This window comes from Centroberyx gerrardi, chromosome 17 (assembly GCF_048128805.1).
Source record: "Centroberyx gerrardi isolate f3 chromosome 17, fCenGer3.hap1.cur.20231027, whole genome shotgun sequence".
In the NCBI taxonomy this organism is placed as follows: Eukaryota; Metazoa; Chordata; class Actinopteri; order Beryciformes; family Berycidae; genus Centroberyx; species Centroberyx gerrardi.
In genome coordinates this window covers 5096605-5115460 of record NC_136013.1, presented here as the reverse complement: position 1 = coordinate 5115460, position 18856 = coordinate 5096605, and the positions used below count along the sequence as shown (strand labels likewise).

General features: G+C 43.9%; 1 protein-coding gene across 1 annotated transcript; it reads right to left on the bottom strand.

Moving 5' to 3' along the window:
• Positions 1-399: 399 nt before the first annotated feature.
• znf106a (zinc finger protein 106a) lies at positions 400-18148 on the bottom strand. Its single transcript, XM_078289634.1, has 21 exons — positions 18068-18148; positions 17701-17762; positions 15708-15902; positions 12211-14154; positions 11206-11704; positions 10923-10992; positions 10453-10607; positions 10189-10249; positions 9785-10090; positions 8382-9252; positions 7724-7773; positions 6838-6983; positions 5794-5928; positions 5562-5678; positions 5157-5348; positions 4499-4561; positions 4181-4300; positions 3884-3955; positions 3455-3526; positions 2658-2804; positions 400-2165 (listed from the first exon to the last, which is right to left on the bottom strand). The coding sequence occupies exons 1-21, from the start codon at positions 18119-18121 to the stop codon at positions 2109-2111; spliced, it is 5388 nt and encodes a 1795-aa protein (XP_078145760.1). The 5' UTR covers positions 18122-18148; the 3' UTR covers positions 400-2108.
• Positions 18149-18856: the final 708 nt, after the last annotated feature.

The window sequence follows — 18856 nt, the reverse complement described above, 5'->3', positions numbered from 1 at the left end:
ACCAGAAAATATTCACATTTAAGAAGCTGGAATCAGAGAATTTTGACTTATTTTTCTTAAAAAATTACTCAAACCGATTAATCAATTATCAAAATAGTTGGCGATTAATTTAATAGTTGACAACTAATCGATTAATCGATTGACTTGACAAGATTAAAAGTAATAAATGAGGCCTCTATGATGTCTAATTTCGACTGTCATGTCTTACCCCAAAACATGCCAATTTATAGTCCTTGAATTTCACCAACCAAGACCTTTTAAAGTTATTGAAAAGTCCTCAAATTTGATGTTTGATTTGATGAGTGTGGGAACCCTGTGATAATACATACTTCATATGAAATTAATATATAACTTTAAAAAAACAACACACAGCTCATAAAACTGAAAGACACAGAAAAATGTTGTACAACATTGCAGCATCTTTATTACCTTAACACTTTTTAGATTGCATTTTCTTAAAAAATATCTGTTACAAGTTCACAACTTTGGTAATAACTCAAAAACACGATGAAGAAACTCAGGAATGCCAGGTATGAGGTACACTGCATGCTTTCCTCAGTCTTAAATAACGGGCAGATGCGGCGCGTCCGGAGGGTTTGGAAGACGGCGGCTGTGACGACAAACCCTCGACAGTGTTCACAACCAAGAGCTGCCACTACACCAACTGCACCAAAGAGAGCATCGATTGGCCTTTCACACTGGTTAAAAAAAACAACAAAAAAAAACAGCATTATCAACGTATATCTCTGCTTTTGACCTAGGAGTTTTAAGGGGGGTGAGGCATGGCATGGGAGATGAATCCTAATTCTGTCCTTCAAGCTCTTCCCTCAAACACCTCCTCTAAACTTCCTGCACCTCCACACAAACGCCTCTTCATCAAAAACAAAACCTCAACTGTGGAAAAAAAACACAGAGCTCCCGTGGCTCCGACGTGACGCTCCACATATGAAAATAATTCCAAACTTTCCATGGAGGAAATCCTCTCTTTTTAAAAACAGTAGTACAACACACTCATTCATGGTAAACAGGATTACTTAAATCCATCTGTCTGTTGAAGAAAACACACACACACACACACATGAATAAACATATGTTCTCATATGGGAACACACACACACACACACACACACACACACCACCGTGTCTTGGTGCTCTGTCACAGCAAAAGTAAATCCTCAAATGGCAATCTCAGACCAAGTCACACAACACTGCACCAAAGTCCCTCAACGCCTTAATATCAACGAGCAACACAAAAAAAATAAATGTTATCCCGAATCACTAACAACATAAAAAAAAAGCGTGTTAGCAAAGGGTTTTGAAAAAGAATGAAAATGGGTTATCATTTAAAAACCAAACCAACAAAAAATCTCTCACTTCAATGAAACTCCTTGAAAACGTTCAACTCTTAAAATATCACACTGTTGAACTGAAATATGGCCTGGAAAACTACATGAAATCTCCAAAAGGTTTCAGTCACTCGTTAGGTTACTTTATTGTCTGAACGTATCAAAACTTAAGGCTACCTTGAGCGAATAATGGCAACTGTACTTCGAAAAAAATAAAATAAAAAAAAGCTAAAAAACTAAAAGTTGCTCAACATGACACATCACAACTGCACTCGTAACAGCAACGATAAAAACATCTCTTAACCCATGCCATATTGTAGCCAACCAATCTGGAAAACGGAGGCAATATTGCTTTTTGTGGCAGTTGAAACAGAAAGCATAGCAATCCCTCTGATACCGGCAACACTCAAGTTTCTTCACTTTAAAAAAAAAAAGAACAGTCCTGTATTTCTTTGTCTTATTTGGTCAGTGAGAAGAGGAACTGTAGTGTGCATGGTCACAGAAACAGAAAGAGAGGAAGGTGTGTTTGTAGAATGTAAAAAAAAAAACAAGCAGCACAACCCTCCTTTCGTTACTAGTAAATATGGTTGGATTCCAACACCGGACATAATGGATGGAGTCGACGGACGCCGCTCGCCAGGCTCTACGTGAGCGCTGCTGAGCGGGTCCAAGGAAGATCCCCCCCAATATGGGAGGTTAAATAGGGGGGCGAAGGCGACGGGGCGGCGGGGGAGGAGAGGGAAGACAACGTTCCCTCCGGCCTCAAGGCTTCAGCTTCATCTCCTCCTCAGCATGTTTCTGCATGTGCATGAGCATTCCCTGCAGGAAACAAGTATACTGCATGTGACAACTTCCAAAAACTCAAATGTACTTTGACAAAATGAAATTTACCAATAAACAGAATCTGATGCAGCTATCCTCTGTACTGTTCAGCTATTATTTCCCCTTAAATTTCCTCTTAAGTAGCTTCAAAGTTAGAAAAAATATTTTTTCCCATACTGTACAACAATATCACATACATCTTCTGTCTCTGCTTGTTCCAATGCATCATTAAAGCTATATCACACTTATATTGAGAGTGAAATTTTCAAACCCAAGACGCCATTTTTTTATGGCTTCACCATTACATCAAATGGAAAAAATCCACGTTTGTCCAAATTGTATACACGTTTCCCTGTAATTCTGACATATTTGGTATCTTTGGAAACCTATCATTAGATGTTTGGTTGAATTAGGACAATAACACCTCTAGAAGGCTCAAACATGAACATAAGTTGATATTTAGGATGAGAGGAGAGCACAGCTTTATACCTGTTTGGAGCCGCTGCGAATGCAGAAAAACTCCTCGCAGGTTTTCCAGTGGCACTTGAGCGTCCGCAGGTTGGTGCTGGTGTGGTCGCTGATCAGGTGATGCTGCAAATGCTCCAACACCCCGAAGGTCAGCGAGCAGCCATGCCACTGCCAGTGCAAGACAGAAATAAGCATTAACAACCAGGGGCAACACCCGGGCGGTCTGCAGGAACACAGCAAGCGAGAAGAAGGAAAAAGAGGCAGGAATGGCTGATATGGTGGGAGTTAAGGCAGACTGTAAGCTGTACTATATAAGGAGGCCTAAACTGGGGACTTAAATTAAAAATCCACCCTAAAACACTTCATAACACCGTCAGAAAACGGCTATTGGCAGAGAATCAGATACTGATCCTGGTTTGATTCTGTTGTCTTCATTGCTATTTGAAATGATTATGATATTGCATTGCTTAATCGGACCAAAAACAACAATAATTTCCTTCTTGAATGAATTTAAGCTGGAGCAGGTTCTAATGGGTTCAGGTAAGTTGTTCCAAAAAAGTAGTCCTCTGAATCTAATGGAAAATTGGGAAAAGGTTGTCCTGAAGGAGGAGGGATGAAGATTATTGTCTGATCTTGTATGATAATGATGGATTCGAGAATACATTTTGAAAACAGACCGGGGGTAAGTTGTGAATAGAATGAAAAACAAAAAGACAAATTTGAAGATGGTTTACATTGACAAAGAGTGTGGTGATTATCCCTTGCAGGGCAATGAAGATTGTGTTTAAAGGAGATTATGCTGTCCCACTCTATCTTACCCAACAGCGGTAGTTCTGCATCAGGTTCAGCTTGACAGCTTGCACGCTGCCATCGTAACCGCCTGTGTAGATCTGAAATGCAAAAACACAACAATGATGGGTTAACGTCTAGTCTTTTAACCTCCTGTTTTCCAAAATCTGCAGCAAAACTCAAGATGTCACCTGCTTATTTCTTAACATATTTTGGAGCCGCCCAACAACACTGAAGACATGCAACTGGTTAAGATTCCTCATTTGAAAGTAACAGAAAGCATACTTTTTATAGTTCTGATCACACTAGAGAGCAAATTAAATTGAATAATAATATAAAGTTTAAAGTATAAAGTATAATAATAAAAAGTTCCAGTGAATGCAAAATGTGTTTACATTTCACAAAGTGACATCATGCATTTTCATGGCATATAGCGGTGGAATGAGCAGCTGCCTCACCATGCTCTTGTGGATAGCCATACACATCACCATGTCCTTGTGTCCACCGTACACCTGCAGCTGGTCTTGGGACTGTGGGGAAAAAACAAAGCTTCAAATTCATTCAAAACTCCTCAATGGGATCTATTTAAAGATATGAAAACATGTTGGAAATATGCAGAAACCTGAGCTGATGTTTACATGCCACACTATAAGATTTAAATCCAAAAAGGCCGTTTATTTGAGAAATCTGATGGGGAAATCAGCACTTTTGTAAGTTAGTCTGTACTTTAAAGGCAGATGGTCAGAGAGGCAGACCTGTAGCTTGTAGACGCGGACCAGTTTGTCCAGACATGCTGTCACCATCATCTTCCCCAGGATGGCCACCACAGTAACAGCATGGCGGTGACCGTTGTAGACCCGAACCAGCTCTCCAGTCTGTATAATGGCAGGAAAAAGAAACTGTGATGCCAAGAAATACATCATTTCAGACTACGGGTTTTATTTTCAGAAATTAATTCTTTTATCCTCAAAAGTTATGAATAATGACTTCATCCTGTGCTGCTGGTCTATTTTAATAATAATATATTGTGATGGCAAGTGCACAAAAACTCTAAGTTGAGCAGGGTGACTCACATGGAAGTTGTGTGCGTGGACAGACTGATCGCTGGAGCCGCTGAAAACCAGATCGTTCACCACCTGAGAGCAGAAGAGAGAAGCAAAGAAGAAATAAGCTCAGGATTCATCAGCATCAGCATACACTCCCAAAAATAAATTCATGCCATGCAGAAAATGTAAAAAGGAAAGCACTGAGATGAGTTGGCATCCAATTATTATCACAGATCTTTCCCCTAAATTTCTTTCCGGTGTCCTAGCACTGTTCTTTGGAAAAAAGACAAAAAGATCATATAGTATAAGATGTTTCCTGTCTTTGTAACACTTACTGACGTTTTTGACAACCGGAATGAAAAAACAAAGCATCAAAAACTTAAATATGTTATGCAAAATGTTTTCTATGTTCTCCTTATATAAAACGTCTTTATGAGTTCCAGTTGTGTCTGTTCTATACTCTTTTTTTGTCGGCTCCAATACTTTTATTTTCTCCAAGAATCAGTTATGCTCTCTTAAAGCTACTTGTGTGTGAAATTTACCCCAACCCCGAAGAACTCCTGGAGCAACCCGTGCTAAAAATGTATGCATTCAATGTCCACCAAACGGCCGATGAAGTCGCCACCATAAACTTCTCAGACAGCCAGGGAAAAACCCAGATTTCAGATTCAAAAGCCACACCTACCTGCATGCAGAGCACGGTCTTGGTGTGTCCCTCCAGAGTGCGCAGCAGCAGTCCGTTGGTGGCGTCTCTCACGCTGATGGTGCTGTCGTACGAACCCACCAGCAAAACCTTCCTGGCTCCCTCCTGCGCCGACGCCAGGCAGCTCACCGCCCGCGGCCCGTGGCAGTCAAACACATCCAGCTGCTTGTTTGTCTGAAGGAACCAAGGAGTGAAAAATGAAAATGAAAGCCTCCGGAGACAGAACATCACTCTTCCTTTATGTAGCTAAATATATTTTGGGACTTTTCCATGACAGTTACAGGAAAATGCAGACCCTGAATAACAGTATTACTTTGATACATGTGATTTGTTCAGCGCTCAGCACATTACACATTATGATTCATTGTGGTACACTGCAGTTCTCACCTTGAGGCTAAAGGTCACCACTGTGCCGTTAGCCAGGCCGGCGTATAAAACCCTCCAGCGGTGGTGGAGGCAGAGGACCCGGTCAGACAGACAGAACTGCTGCTCAAACTCCTTTGTCTGCGGACAAGAGAAGAACATCAGAGAAGGTCCGGATATGAACTAAAATCCAATAAAACCGAAAGCGTAAACTCATGCTATTAGGCACTTAGTAGAAGAAGACATGTGTTTTCACCCTGAGACTGTAGCAGCGGATGGTCTGGTCACTGGAGCCGGAGTAGAGGCGGTGATGCAGACCCACCGCCGCCGACACCAGCAGGCAGTTCACTTTGGAGCTGTGGCCCTCAAACACAGTCACACATTTGCGGCTCTGCAAGGGGGAAGGAGAGGAGACGAGAGACGTGAGAGGAGAGGACGGATCAGAACAGCTGAGGGCGAATGAAAATACAGCAGCGTTTGATTATTTACAATTCTGAAACCTGTCAAACATAAGAAGGTTCATACATGGTCCTTCTAGGGCTTCTCTAGAGCTTCTCATTTGTTAGATATTGCACAGCCTATATGTTGATGTTTTCATTTATTTTCTTACTGCATATATAATCATGTTTTTCATGTTTTCATTTCGTATATATTTTTATTCACTTTTTCTTTGCCTCAGTTATTTTGCACACCCTTCATACACACTGCAATGCATAAATATTCATACTTTTCATTCATATATTCATATGTTCTAGTGTTGTAATTGACATTATGTTTTATACCCCACATTTGCTCTTTTGTATTTGTATTCTATTTTTCTTTGCTGTATCCTAACACTATTTGCTCCTGCAACAACCCAATTTCAAGTATAAAGTTTCATCTTATCTTAGGGAAATTGTTTGGGCACTGTGGCTTTGATCCTTGCAAGTTGTAGTTGCTTGTAATATTGTAATATTGGTTATCTAGGAATCTGAGATTGTTCTACTGCATTCATTGTGCGTTGCTCTGGATAAGCAACTTAGCCAAATGCCTCAAATCTAATCATCTGAGAATGCAACAGAATACATATAAAGATATTTTCATTACTTGAATGAAAACAATCTAAGTTTTTTTTCACCATTAGGGATGCAATAAGGCCAACACACAAAGGCAGGGAATATTGAGAGAAACGCAGGAAAACAGTACGCTCACTTAAAATCAATGGGAGCTCTGTGTCCAAAAAATCCTGAAATACAAGTGAAACATGACATCCTTGACATTACATAAACGCAAACAGCAGCAGCGCTTCATCAACACGCACCACCAGGTTGAAGGCCTTGACGGTGCGGTCTCCGGAGCAGGTGTACAGCAGCCCTTTGTGGATCTGCATGGCGTTCACCGCCTCCTGGTGCCCCTCAAACGCCCCCTCAGTGGGTATATCGTCCTCACCGGGGTCGGAGGAGACATCTGGAAAACACACAGGCACACAGAGAGAGAGAGATAAGCACACACACACAGAACAAAATGTATTAATACAGTGCTAGACTTTTCCATATGGACAGACTCAAATTCACTCCTTTCCTTTCCTCATATAAATGCGTTCTAGTCCAAAAAAACTCTATGCATTTATTGTGGTGATTACTTTGCCAGGTGCTGACATTTCTGTCCTTTAAAACTCACTTTCCATTCTCTGTTTTGGAACAAAACAACTTATAAAATGACCTAAGATGAGAAGTGTTATTCGACTCGCATCTGCAAGCGAGAAGGAGCACGAAGGAGGGAAGGTAGAACAGCAATCAATCAATATGCATCAGGTTAAATATACACACTCTCAGAAAGCAGTGTCAGTGTAAATCAACTAACTGCTCTATGAATATCTTGCCCATAAAAAGTAATTTGGGCACTCCAGGGGCTATTTTAACCTGCTGAAAGAGTTTGGCATTTCTAATTCTGTCACTTCAGAATGTGATACGATTTTATGTTTGGTTACATATTCAAACTTCAAGGGCGTCCTATTTATTGGATGTCATGAATTGTATGTGTTTCCTCTGTATTCATTCAGCAGTGGTGTGTACTACCATCACAGTAACATGAACAACACTGCTACAGAAAATGCTAAATAAAAATTGATAGTGGAATTTAAATCAAATAACTAAATAGGAAAATCCTGCAACACGGATAGATCCGCAGAGTAGAGATTAACGTACCTGATGACGTCTTAGATATTTTGGCCAACGCAAGGGACATCTGCATTTCACTGTAGGAGGAAAAGGTGGAAAGGACAATGACAGGATGAGAATGAGAAAACTCCTCCGACTCTTTTAATGGCCTTGGAAGAAGCGCTGCAGTGACTGATTGGCTCTTTGGCTCTTAGTGCTTCATCTAAAATTGTCTGTAATTAGACTCCATGTGAACGGGGTTGAGGTTGTGCTGTCACGTGTCCTGTAGCTGCAGAGGCAGAAGGTCAGCTGTCATGACCTTTGACCTTTTTTTAAATATCCCTTTTATATATTTTACTGTTCCTTGTTCTTCCTTGCCTTTTTGTAAAGCACTTTGTGAACTGCTTTTGGATGAGTGCTGTGTAAATAAAGTTTATTCTTATTTGTAATACTGAGGGGTGCTAGAGCTCCTGCAAATACTTGGAGGGTACAGCGAACTGTCTAGTCTTTCTACATAGCTGTCAGCATTACGATTATTATTTATTGTTGGTATATCAACACATTATAAATTTAAAATGCAAAGCAAATGGACCCCATGGACTCTTGACAGCTCTTTTAAATGCATGAATAAATGTGTTGTTTGGGTCATGTGCTTGAAAGATAACAAATTACAAAATTTGACCAAAAAAACAAAGATCAATCTCACCTCTCATAGGGCTTGACAACAGGAGACACATCCATATCACTGGTGGAGGTGACCTCGTTACAGGCCAGACTCTGTGGCTCTGGTCTGGAGGAGTCTGGGACCTGGACTGGGGACAGGGACAGGGACGAGAAGGGGGGCGGGGCTTGGCTGTCCATCTGTGGCTGCTGGCAGACCGTGGTGACCTCCATGCTCTCCTCCGGCTCTGTTGTGTCAGTGTTCAACAGCTCAGCAGAGGCTGCCTGGGGAAGCTCCACCAAGTCTAGGGAGCACTCCATGTCCTTTTCCTCGGGGCGGACGGCGTCGAAGGCCTCCTCGAGCCCCTCCCCGTCCCCCTCCATGACCCTGTCGCACTCCTCGTCCTCCACAGCGGTCGGCGGAGTGGAGGTGCTGACGTGAGAGCCGCCGCTGGGTCTCCTGCGCGCTCGAATCCACCTCGGCCTCGAGGCTTCTCCGTCCGCCTCTGTGTCGCTGCTCTCGGGCTGCTCCACCCCTTGGGCCTTCTTCAACACCCTCCTCTTCTTCAGCCTCCTCACACGCTTTCCGGCCCTCAGTTCGGATGGGGAGAGAGGCATGGTAAGGGCCAGCGGGACTGAGGAGGGCTCGCAAGACTGGGAGGCTGTGGGATCAGCAAGGCTCCCCGCCTCGGAGCTCCTCCGGCTGGCTGAGGAAAGCGCTGCGGCGGGTTTGGAGTCCAACGAAGGGGTGAGACTGTCCCTGGTAGCCTGCACAGCCCTTTCCATCATCTGAACCACACCTGATAAGGTCTCTTTGCATTCTGCAGGGGCTCCGACGCTCTCCTGTGTAGGTTCTGTGTTAGCTTGATACAGCTCAGGCCTTCTTTCAGGAAACGACTGGCAGTTTTGGGCAAGGTCTACAAGTGTTTCAGAGACATATAGATCAGTACAGTGGAAGTATATGTGTGTGTTTAATGTCAAATTCTACCTGGACTGGGCATTTCTACTTATCCATGGATTTTCTATATAATCTAACACAATTTCCTTCAATATACACAGAGAAGCAGGGATAGGCAGAAAAAACAAGCAGGAAACAGGCTCTCATTCACAGCTTGTAGACTCCTATACAAACCATGTATTTTTAGGTAATCAGTGAACCAAATGTGAACCTCCTTTTTGTGTTTGTTAGCCTGTCATGATTTTAGTCTTGTTGACTTTTAGATATTTGGTTGTGTCCACTGTCAACAGCCTGTGAAATAGTAAGAAATGTAATGCTAACAAGTATAACGACATGCTATCGAGTTAGTTGTGCCCTGCAAGTACCTGAATGGACTGTTTGTATCTCTAACCAACATTTGTCACCATGTTTCAATTTTGTTGATTGGATTTGAATTGCACTGGGAACACTGACATGCTTTAAGTAGGAAAGTGCGCACGAAATGACGTTACCTGGGTGAGAGGCTGCAACAGGAGGGACATGCAGCTCTGGAGTGGTGCTGTGAGCACAGTGGACTGTATTCTCCACAGGGTCTGGCTCTGTGCTGACGTGGACAGGAGATAGAGGCTCCTGCTTGATAACTATAGGCATGAAGGGAAGGGTGGAGGAGGGAGGAGAGGCACACTGGGCAGCGGGGCTGGGACTGGGGACAGCACCGTCGGTGATGGAGGAGAGCACGGAGGCCATGTATGGCTCGAATTCTGCTGAATCCGTCTTTTCTTCCTTCACTTTGGGTTGAGGTGCATCCTCAAAACCACCTGGACAAAAGATCACAAAGTAGACGTACTACTGGTCACTACTGACACATTTTTCAGCATAAACTCCAAGTATATTTCAAGGCAAGATAAGTTCTTACCTTGCATCCCTTTAAGTAACTCAATGCGCTTGTTTCTCAGCGTGGTCATCTCTCCAGTCACCTGAGAAAGCATAAGCCATAAAAGAGCCATCAGATAGGAAATACATTTTTCCAGCTTGCAAGCATCTATAAGGGTAATAATTAACCTGGAATCTTAACCTTAACCATTATAAGCTTGCAGTCATCACTCGCTCACAGACAAAAACAAATAGACAGATGGACGGACAAACAGATAACAAAGGTTTCTCTTGTTTGCGGACCTACCTGCTGTTTTACCACCATGAGGCGCTGCACCTCCATGTAGGCGGCCTCCAGCGTGGCTCTGGCCTGGATCAGGCTGCTGTCCACAGTCTGCAGGGAGCGACTCAGCTCCTCCTCCCGCAGAGACACGGCCAGGAGCTGGTCCACCTGTAACCGCTCTGCACCGCGCCAAAACCACATGTAAACAGTCAGTGGCTGAGCTGTCACGCACAATTCTGAGCTGGGTTTATCGAAACCTTTGTAATATTAAGATGACCTTAGTTGCACTGCAAGTTAGTGCACTCAAATGATGACTGCAACTTAAAATAATATTACAACATCCCACCAATGACAGTGCATTCAATTATCAGAGACATACTGGCATAACACCGCAGCAAAAAACATGTATTACTGAGCAGCGGCGGGAAAACTACACCATCTTATACATCATATGAATACACTGAAATAGAACATCTCTATGTTTAGATACTAACCTCTCTTGGATTTGATTTTCCTTCTTTTATTCTTTCGTTCCAAGCAAGGAATCTCTGGGCTTGGAATATCCTAAAAGAGAATAAACAGAGACACAGTCAATACTAATACATCAGTTTGTATTTTGCTCATCTGTAGATATAAACAAAGTGATTAACATATCAGTCACAAATGTGTCACAGTGAGTCTAGCATAGGCTTATTTCCCTCACAAGTCTCTAGATGGGCTGTTTTGCTCATTTTTATTTTTACACTCCTCCGAAACAACATAATTTCCATCACTCACCCCGGCCGCTCTACGCTTCTTCCCTGCTCCCTGACCGTCGTACAGCTCCGTCCCCGAACTGCTGTCCCCTAGCGCTGAATCAGACCGCTGGAGGGCCTTCACTGCCCCCGTCGGTATTCTGTCCAGCTGTTTCTGTGCCTTGGCCTCACATTGACCAAGCATCCGTTCGTCCTCTTGCTGCCACTGATTGTCTCTGTTCCCTTGGGCTGATATGGGGCTGGGAGAGGTGGAGGATCCCTGCTGCTCCGAGTTGTGTATCCCAGGCCAGCTGAGGCCTTCTCTATGTGCAGTCTCCCTTGAGATGTGGGAGGGGAACAGGGAGTGGTGGGACGCAGAGCAGTCGGGGGCGACGCTGCTCTCTGATAAGCAGCGTTTGCGAGGGGCGACTGGGGCGGGGATGTCCATCAGCGACTCCCACTGGAGACCCTCTAGCAGGCGGATGTTGTCCTCCTCCTGGCTCTGTTCCTCCTGGTCGCACGACACCATCTCTATCCCAAACCTAGAGGGTGACGGGACATAGCAGAGGTGCTTGATGTTAACTGAAAGCACAAATCACTTTGCATTTGATGTTACTCTATGTATTGACACCCAAATGTGTTAAAACACATGATATATGTATATGACGTTCAGCTCAAGACAGATATTAGCCATGAACTTCTGCACTTAAATACAGAAAACTGAAATCTCACATTCACAGTAACTACTCATATTCAGAGTATTGACCCTTTAAAAGTGTAAAAGATAAAATCGAAGATCAACATCTCACATAAGTATACTTTACAAGAGTCACAGGAACTACTTACACTGATCATCTTGACTCTTTAGTAGTGTAAACATTGGTTTTTATAACCCCCTTGGGATTTTTATCTCAAATGCAAGAATATAGAAATTTGTTTCCATTGTTTCAGTCTTTTTTTTATCACTCTTTTATTACGTCTTTATCACTTTACTCCTATGATCTATCACTGTGCAAGTAAAATCTAAAGTGTAAGCTCAACACCTCACCTTGGCATGCCTTTTCCTTGTTCTTGCTTCTTTCTGACCTCCTGGTACACTTGCTCCCAGTTCACATTGCGCCGAGACCCCGAGGAGCTGATGAGCTGTCGCACGGTCGGTTTAAGCCCCGATTCCTTCTCGGTCTCGCCTCTCCGGGACTCGCTCACGTTCCGGACCCGCCTGGCGCTGTTCAGGTTGGGCTCGTGGCTCCCTGGTTTGCTCTTGGAGCTGATGTGTTTGGTCAGGTCACGTTTCAGCGCAGGAGGCAGGCCAAGTTTGGACAGACCGGGCGCGGTGGATCCTGAGACACTCTGTGCTTCGCCACTTCTGGAGGTGTCACTCTCTGAGCCCTGCCCTGCCTCCACAGCCTGCATGGCCTCATCTGGGGCCACTGAGCCCATTTCTTTCTCCTCTCTGCTCCTGTCCTCCTCCTCGTCTTCCCTGCACGAAGCTGCAGGCTCTGAGCTTTCCATCGTGGAGGTACTGACTTGTACTGACTGGAGAAACTGGCTGCTGTCTGAAGACGGCAATGCAAGGGCTAGGGTTACCTTCTCGTCTCCACAGGGATAAGGCCTGATCGAGTCAGGGAAAGTTGGTTTAGCCCCATTCTGCCTACAGTTGTTTTCTTTGTTCACTCCAACCTGACTCTCTGGCTGTTCTTTTTGTTGTTCCTCCACAATGTGAAGTGCAGTTTCCATCCTGTTGTCACTGGAGATATCCACAGAGCCCCTCTTTTCTAACACTGTCTCTTTCGCTTTCTTCAGCATTTCTGAGAACTGCTGTTCTTGCTTTGATTGTAGCAGCCCAATGGGTGAAGATGTAGAACTGAGTCCACTGTGCCTTGAGGCTGACTTGGACTGTTCATGCTCTTGACTGGAGGCCTTGCTGAGCTTAGCTCCGCTTTTAAGCCCAGAAATTAAGGACAGCTTCATATCTCTATGTTCCGATGGCTTATCTGCCTTCTGCTTGGAAGGGCCAGGTGAGGAGGTTTGGTGGCAATCTCTCTGAGCACTGCTGCTTCTGCTGCCGCTGCTACTCCTGTCTCGGTTCTTCTTGTGTCTGCGCCTCTTTTTACCTTCATCACCGTCCCCACTAGGGGTCAGCTGTCTTGGTTTTTCTTCGAACCGGGAGTGCCCGTTAAAGCCACTGGTGTCAGGTGCCCTTTCTTGTTTCTGAGGTGTGGGGACTTTGGGGTACTTCTCTGAGGGGCTGGGGTGAGTATCCTTTTGGGGTGCAGATTCAAAGAGCTTTGTGGGTGGATAGGGAGACCAGCGACAGGCCTTGTCCAGCTTTTGATTGCTGCCAAAGGTCTTGGAGCTGTTGCGGTCACATTCTGCATTTGGTCCCTCCCCGTTTTGATATCCATCACCCGGTTGCTCTCCCTGGCCATTGCCTTGATTTTGAACCTGGCATACAGCACGAGAAAAAAAAGTGGGTGGAGGTGGATGCCTAGGAATAGGTCCCAAGAGGCTCAGGGGCCGGCTCTGTTGTGGGCACTGGGGAATGTTGTTTCTGCCGTAGACACCATAACTGCTGCCTCCGTTGCTCAACCAGGGCAGTCGACCTCTCTGATTGCCAGAGAACGCACCCTGATCCCACTGCTTGTTGCCCCAACCCTCCTGGCTACGCAAGCTTCCTCCAGCCCAGTCTCCGGATGCCCAGTTCTGGAAGTTGGGGGGCTCCTGAGCATGCCAGGTGGCGCTCTTCCCCTGCTTCCTGTGGTGCCAGGGTCTTGAATCAGCCATAGCCTCCCCTGCTCTGCCACCAGACACGTTGTTCCCATACCAAGCTCCTTGCCGATTGAATCCGCCAAAGCCCCTCTGTGGCTGTCGCCAGGAACATTCTTGCCGGAAACGCTCCTTCGCTTCTTTCAGCCTCTGCTGAAACTCCTGCTGTTTCCTTCGTTCCGCCTCCTCTTTTGCACGCTTTGCAGCAGCAGCCTCCTCCTCTTTTCTAGAAACAAAAGATATATACAGATATATAGCATACCAAAGCGTTAGATTGACTTTCATTCATAATTTTAGTAGAATGGTCTTAAAGACCTAGACCTAGAAGGAAAGTAGTAAGGGTCAATAGTAAGGAATACAAGGGTTAGAGCCACAGTGCCATGATAATAGATGTAGAAAAAACTACACCACCTCTGGCTCAAAGCCAAAGTCAAATCTTCAGACTTTAATCCTTTGCAGTTGTGGGAAACTACACACAAATCAACATTAGATACACTGCATTTAATATGTGTACAAGACTAAGAAAGTCTACCTAGCAACCATATCTCTTGCTGCATAGCGGCAGGTGTCAAGGCTTGGTTCCCTCACAGTGTGACCTACAGTGTTGAACTCGTGGGGTGTGAGCAGAGGGGAAGGATCTGGCATGTGACGAGTTGACAGCTGCATGCCAGCTTTTGCCTGCAACAGTCTCAACACATATCACACTTTCCCAACTGCTCCGGTCAGACACCTCTCTAAGGTTTCCTGGGAGACATTGAGGTCAGCGTTCATGAGTGTAAAGCCAGTCATGTGCGCAAAAGGCCTGTTCCAAGAGGCTTTTCCCGATATCTCGCTACTGCACTCAATTAGAAATAATTGACAGCAGGAATAAGAGTTTTGTGTTTATACAATCCTAAAAATAAAAACATGAAAGGTGCAAATCATGTGAAAATCATCTATCATTTATCACAAAACTTTGAACATCACAATCTTAGAGTGAGAGGTTTGGTTGTGTGTTGCCATTTGTAGGCAGCAGAGAGACCAGATAACTTGAGGCAGAATGTGTCTGAACTTTGAGTGTGGGTGCAAGAGAGTGCAGTCATGCTTTTTTTAGGCTGCAGTCCTGACATACGACTCCAGCCTCTCGGTTCAACGTGCGGCAGCGCAGTTCAGCTAAAAGAAACCTGTGAGTACTGCTGAGCAGAATGTGACTATACATGGTTCATGGACCCAGAGATAGCTTATGGGATATCGCCAACATGTACGTTTGTGGTTCAATCATTATAAAAAAGACTAGGGCTGCACAATTAATCCAAAAAAATATATTCAAACTGCAATACTGACCAGTGCAATTTCAAGAATTTCATAAACTGAGATAATTTTTTAGAAGCCTCCTAAACAAGATATTGTGGTGCTGCACAGAATCTGGCCTACAAATCCAAGTGGCATGTTGACAAATGTATTTTGTTTTGTTGAAACTGAACAAATCCCAAGGACTAGCATCTCATTTCTCCAAGACAATTTTCTGAACATTTTATGAGCACTGAAAAAGAGAAAAGGTGTTTCTACATTTATTGCAATTAAACTCACAATCACAATATTCAGCAAAAACAGACTTTTTGATAAAAAATTACTTTTGACTGCCCATTTATTACATACATTGTAGATTATTGTAAACTATACTACGCTACAATTAGACACTATTTTTGGACTTTACAGCAATGCTGAAGGGTGTTATTCCCCCATACCAAGAGACTAACCAGATGAAAATAGGTTCTCAACAAACATTAAGTGTCTTACCGGATCAATTCCTTTCTCTTCTCAATCAAGTCCACCAGTGCCTGGTCAAAGTAGTCCTCGTCTTGGTCGTTCCCAGCATTCTTTCGTTCCGCAACCTCCACATTCTGCTTGTGCGAGGGGCTGGAAATGTGGCTGGCATAATCAGTCAGGCTCACCACCGTTACCTGGCACACTTTGCACTCGTGTCCACAGTCCCTGGGGAGGGAAGGGGAGAGCGGGCGTTCAATGGTTCCTTCAGGCATCGTTCTGATCTAGCCTGGTTCGGTTTTCCTGCCTGCAGAGCCTACAACAACGTAGAGGCTCTACTTTTCAATACTTAAAAGTCAAAATAAAATAAGGAGAGGAGAATACTCAACAATCCTTAAAAAAAGCTTTTCTCAACAAAAAAAAAGCTTGTCCAAATTCTCTACTCTTCACAGATCAGGAGGTAAACTAACTTGTAATTTTCTCTTGTTCAGTTAAAATCTTGATCGTCCTGATCTTATTTTTCTCTTCTTCAGCAGGCCATAGGTGGCAGGGCGAGGGCAGAGGGGGCAGCCAGGCTGGACCCAGGCAGCATGCTAATCTAGCGGTGTATGTCCAGCCACGCAGCACAGCGCCGGGACGCGCAGACGGGAGACAGGCGCCCTCAGCCTAGCACGCTCTCATGATGGTGTCCACTGTGCTCTGAGACTCTATAGAAGGCTGTGTCTGTATTTCACCTCAGACTCATCCCCAGCCCCCATCCAGGCCAGCATGTGTTATTAGAACAGATCCCCCATGGGCTGCAGATCCTGCTGACCAATCCGGAGCCCCGTGTAACTGGAGCCTTGTGCAGCTGCACATAATCCCCACTTTAAAGCCTCTCCCAAGTATGTCATGCTGTGGGTCTGAGAGGAGTGGTGACTTTGCTGGCCGCTGTTCAACTTCTTTTTCAAAATTGTGTCATGGCATGCTGCCATTTTCTGACCTCTCAAGTTGATAAACTCGTTATCAATAAGATTGGGTTACATTTTTTTTCCGGCATGTTCTTTCTCAGTTACAGCGGTGGGGGAAATGAAACATGAACATAAAATCAAAGTAATGATGATTTTTTTAAATTGTAATTGTAACTTGTAACTAAGCAGAGACCTCGCTAAGGGAAACTAATAGCCTTTGACTTGCCAGTGGCATCCAATTTCTGGACAAATTGATTTCTGAATAATGCACTCTCGCTAATAAATTTACCTCTTTTTCCTTTATAATTCCAAATAGATTGTATAGCCATAATGCTTAAAAATATGCTTAATCTTCAGATCAAAGTTTTTACAAAGTTGCATGAGCGTAATGTTTAAAAAGATGCTTGATTTTTGGATCAAAGTTTATATGAAGTCCCAATAAACTAGTGACCGCTCTGGCCCGGAGCCTGAATCCCTATTTGCTCTACCCTACATTTCTCCAAGTCACTGACAAGCCACATACTTTTAGTAATCTACATGGCAGTCACGAGATAGCCAGTTGCCTTCAATCGGTCATGCCTCTTGTTCCGGAGAGATTGTGTCTAAATATATATGGCACAGTTGAGACAGCTGCCCCTCTACCCACTTGCCCGTTAACAGTGATGCACACGTGCCCATGCCTACACGTGCCTCGTGACCAAAATGGTCTTGAATCAAAGTCAAAGCCTTTTAATTACAGTTACGAGTTCAATGAAAATTAGTGTGTGGAACAGAACACAATTATAGCCAAAATGATCATTCTGAATACTTTGCTAGATGTTGTGATCTGATTAGTAATCATGATTGTTTTCCCTGATTATTCGGGAAATTTTTTTTTGCACATTTTTCATCTTATACCAACTTCTTGACGATTTTCAATTACGTGGGCATTCAAAAGTAAATTAAATGTAATTATATGTTTCAATATCACTGATCTCTACAATTCAATAATATACAATTACACCCAACTGTGTAGTCATAGTGTTGAACGAATCAGTGCACATGATTTGTGTTCAGTGCAGCTTAACCCAACTCACCGGCCTTTCAGGTTCTCCAGCTCACGGTGATGTAGCATACTTCTCATGTGCTCGCCCATCTCCTGCGAATACACAACGAAAACACAGCTTTCCTTTTAGGCATCCTTCAAAGTATACGTTTCTATGTTTGGTTAGGTGATTGTGAATGAGAAATGGTGTATTCTACGTGGCACACATTATCTGCAAAGAATGGAGAAAAAACATTTGTTTATTTTCTATGTATGGTAGTTTGTTTAGTAGTATGTTTACATGGTACACCACTGCAGCATGATGTTTGGAAGTGGAGTGTGCATGTGGGCTGGGCTCCTGCAGTGCATGGCACTTGAATAAAGGTAAATACAGCATTGTTTACTTGAGGCTAAATTACCTGCTTGGAGTTGCAGACCATTTCACAAAGGATGCACTTTCTTTCTCTCCCCATTTTGAAGGCAGGTGGACATCAGCCCATTACTGTCAACAGAGAGAATGTCTTTAGTAAAAGTATACACCATTAACAGCTTACAAAGCACCAAGCTAGAAAGTTCTGCGATACCGTCCTGAATTATAAATAGTATGGTACTATGGTTCGACCTTAGCGAGACATCATGAATATCACAACTAATTCTATGTATGGTGCAGATATGCAGAACGACTGCCAGCTATCATCTTAGTAGTTGACGTCTCGGCAGCAATGCAGGACTTTGACACACCAAACCAACACTGTGAAGCAGGCTGAGGGCTCATTTTCTTTAACTCCCACACCTAGCTCTTCGACAACATGCCTCGGTGCCATAGCCAAATTCCAGCACAGATTTCAAACTGGACTCTGGTCTAATTACAGCCTGCTGATAGAGCAACTCCATAGCCAGAAGGCAGAGCCATGGGAACACCAGGGCTGTGTCTGGACTTGTTCAACATTCACAAACAGGGTGGGAAATCCACAAGCTAAATGCTGGTTAATTTCAGCTGTGGCTGGTAAGTTTGTCAACTCCAACAACAACTTTGGCTGGATGCCAACGATCATTTTGAGGCTCTGTTCTATTCTAAAATCTACCTGGTTGGTGAAACAGTGAATGTGGCTATGCATTTTGGGATGAACCAGCCACTGTGGCAAGTTAGCTTCTTGTTCTGAGTTCAGACAGAACTTCAAAACAAAGAACACGTTTCATCTTCATGT

Excerpts from the sequence above, each read along its gene's own strand:
- znf106a (XM_078289634.1), bottom strand. The coding sequence starts at position 18,121 with ATGGGGAGAGAAAGAAAGTGCATCCTTTGTGAAATGGTCTGCAACTCC. Across the intron at positions 5,679-5,793 it reads TCCGCTGCTACAGTCTCAGG|ACAAAGGAGTTTGAGCAGCA; the intron begins GTGAAAACACAT and ends TCTTGTCCGCAG. Across the intron at positions 4,301-4,498 it reads TCCACGCACACAACTTCCAT|ACTGGAGAGCTGGTTCGGGT; the intron begins GTGAGTCACCCT and ends GCCATTATACAG.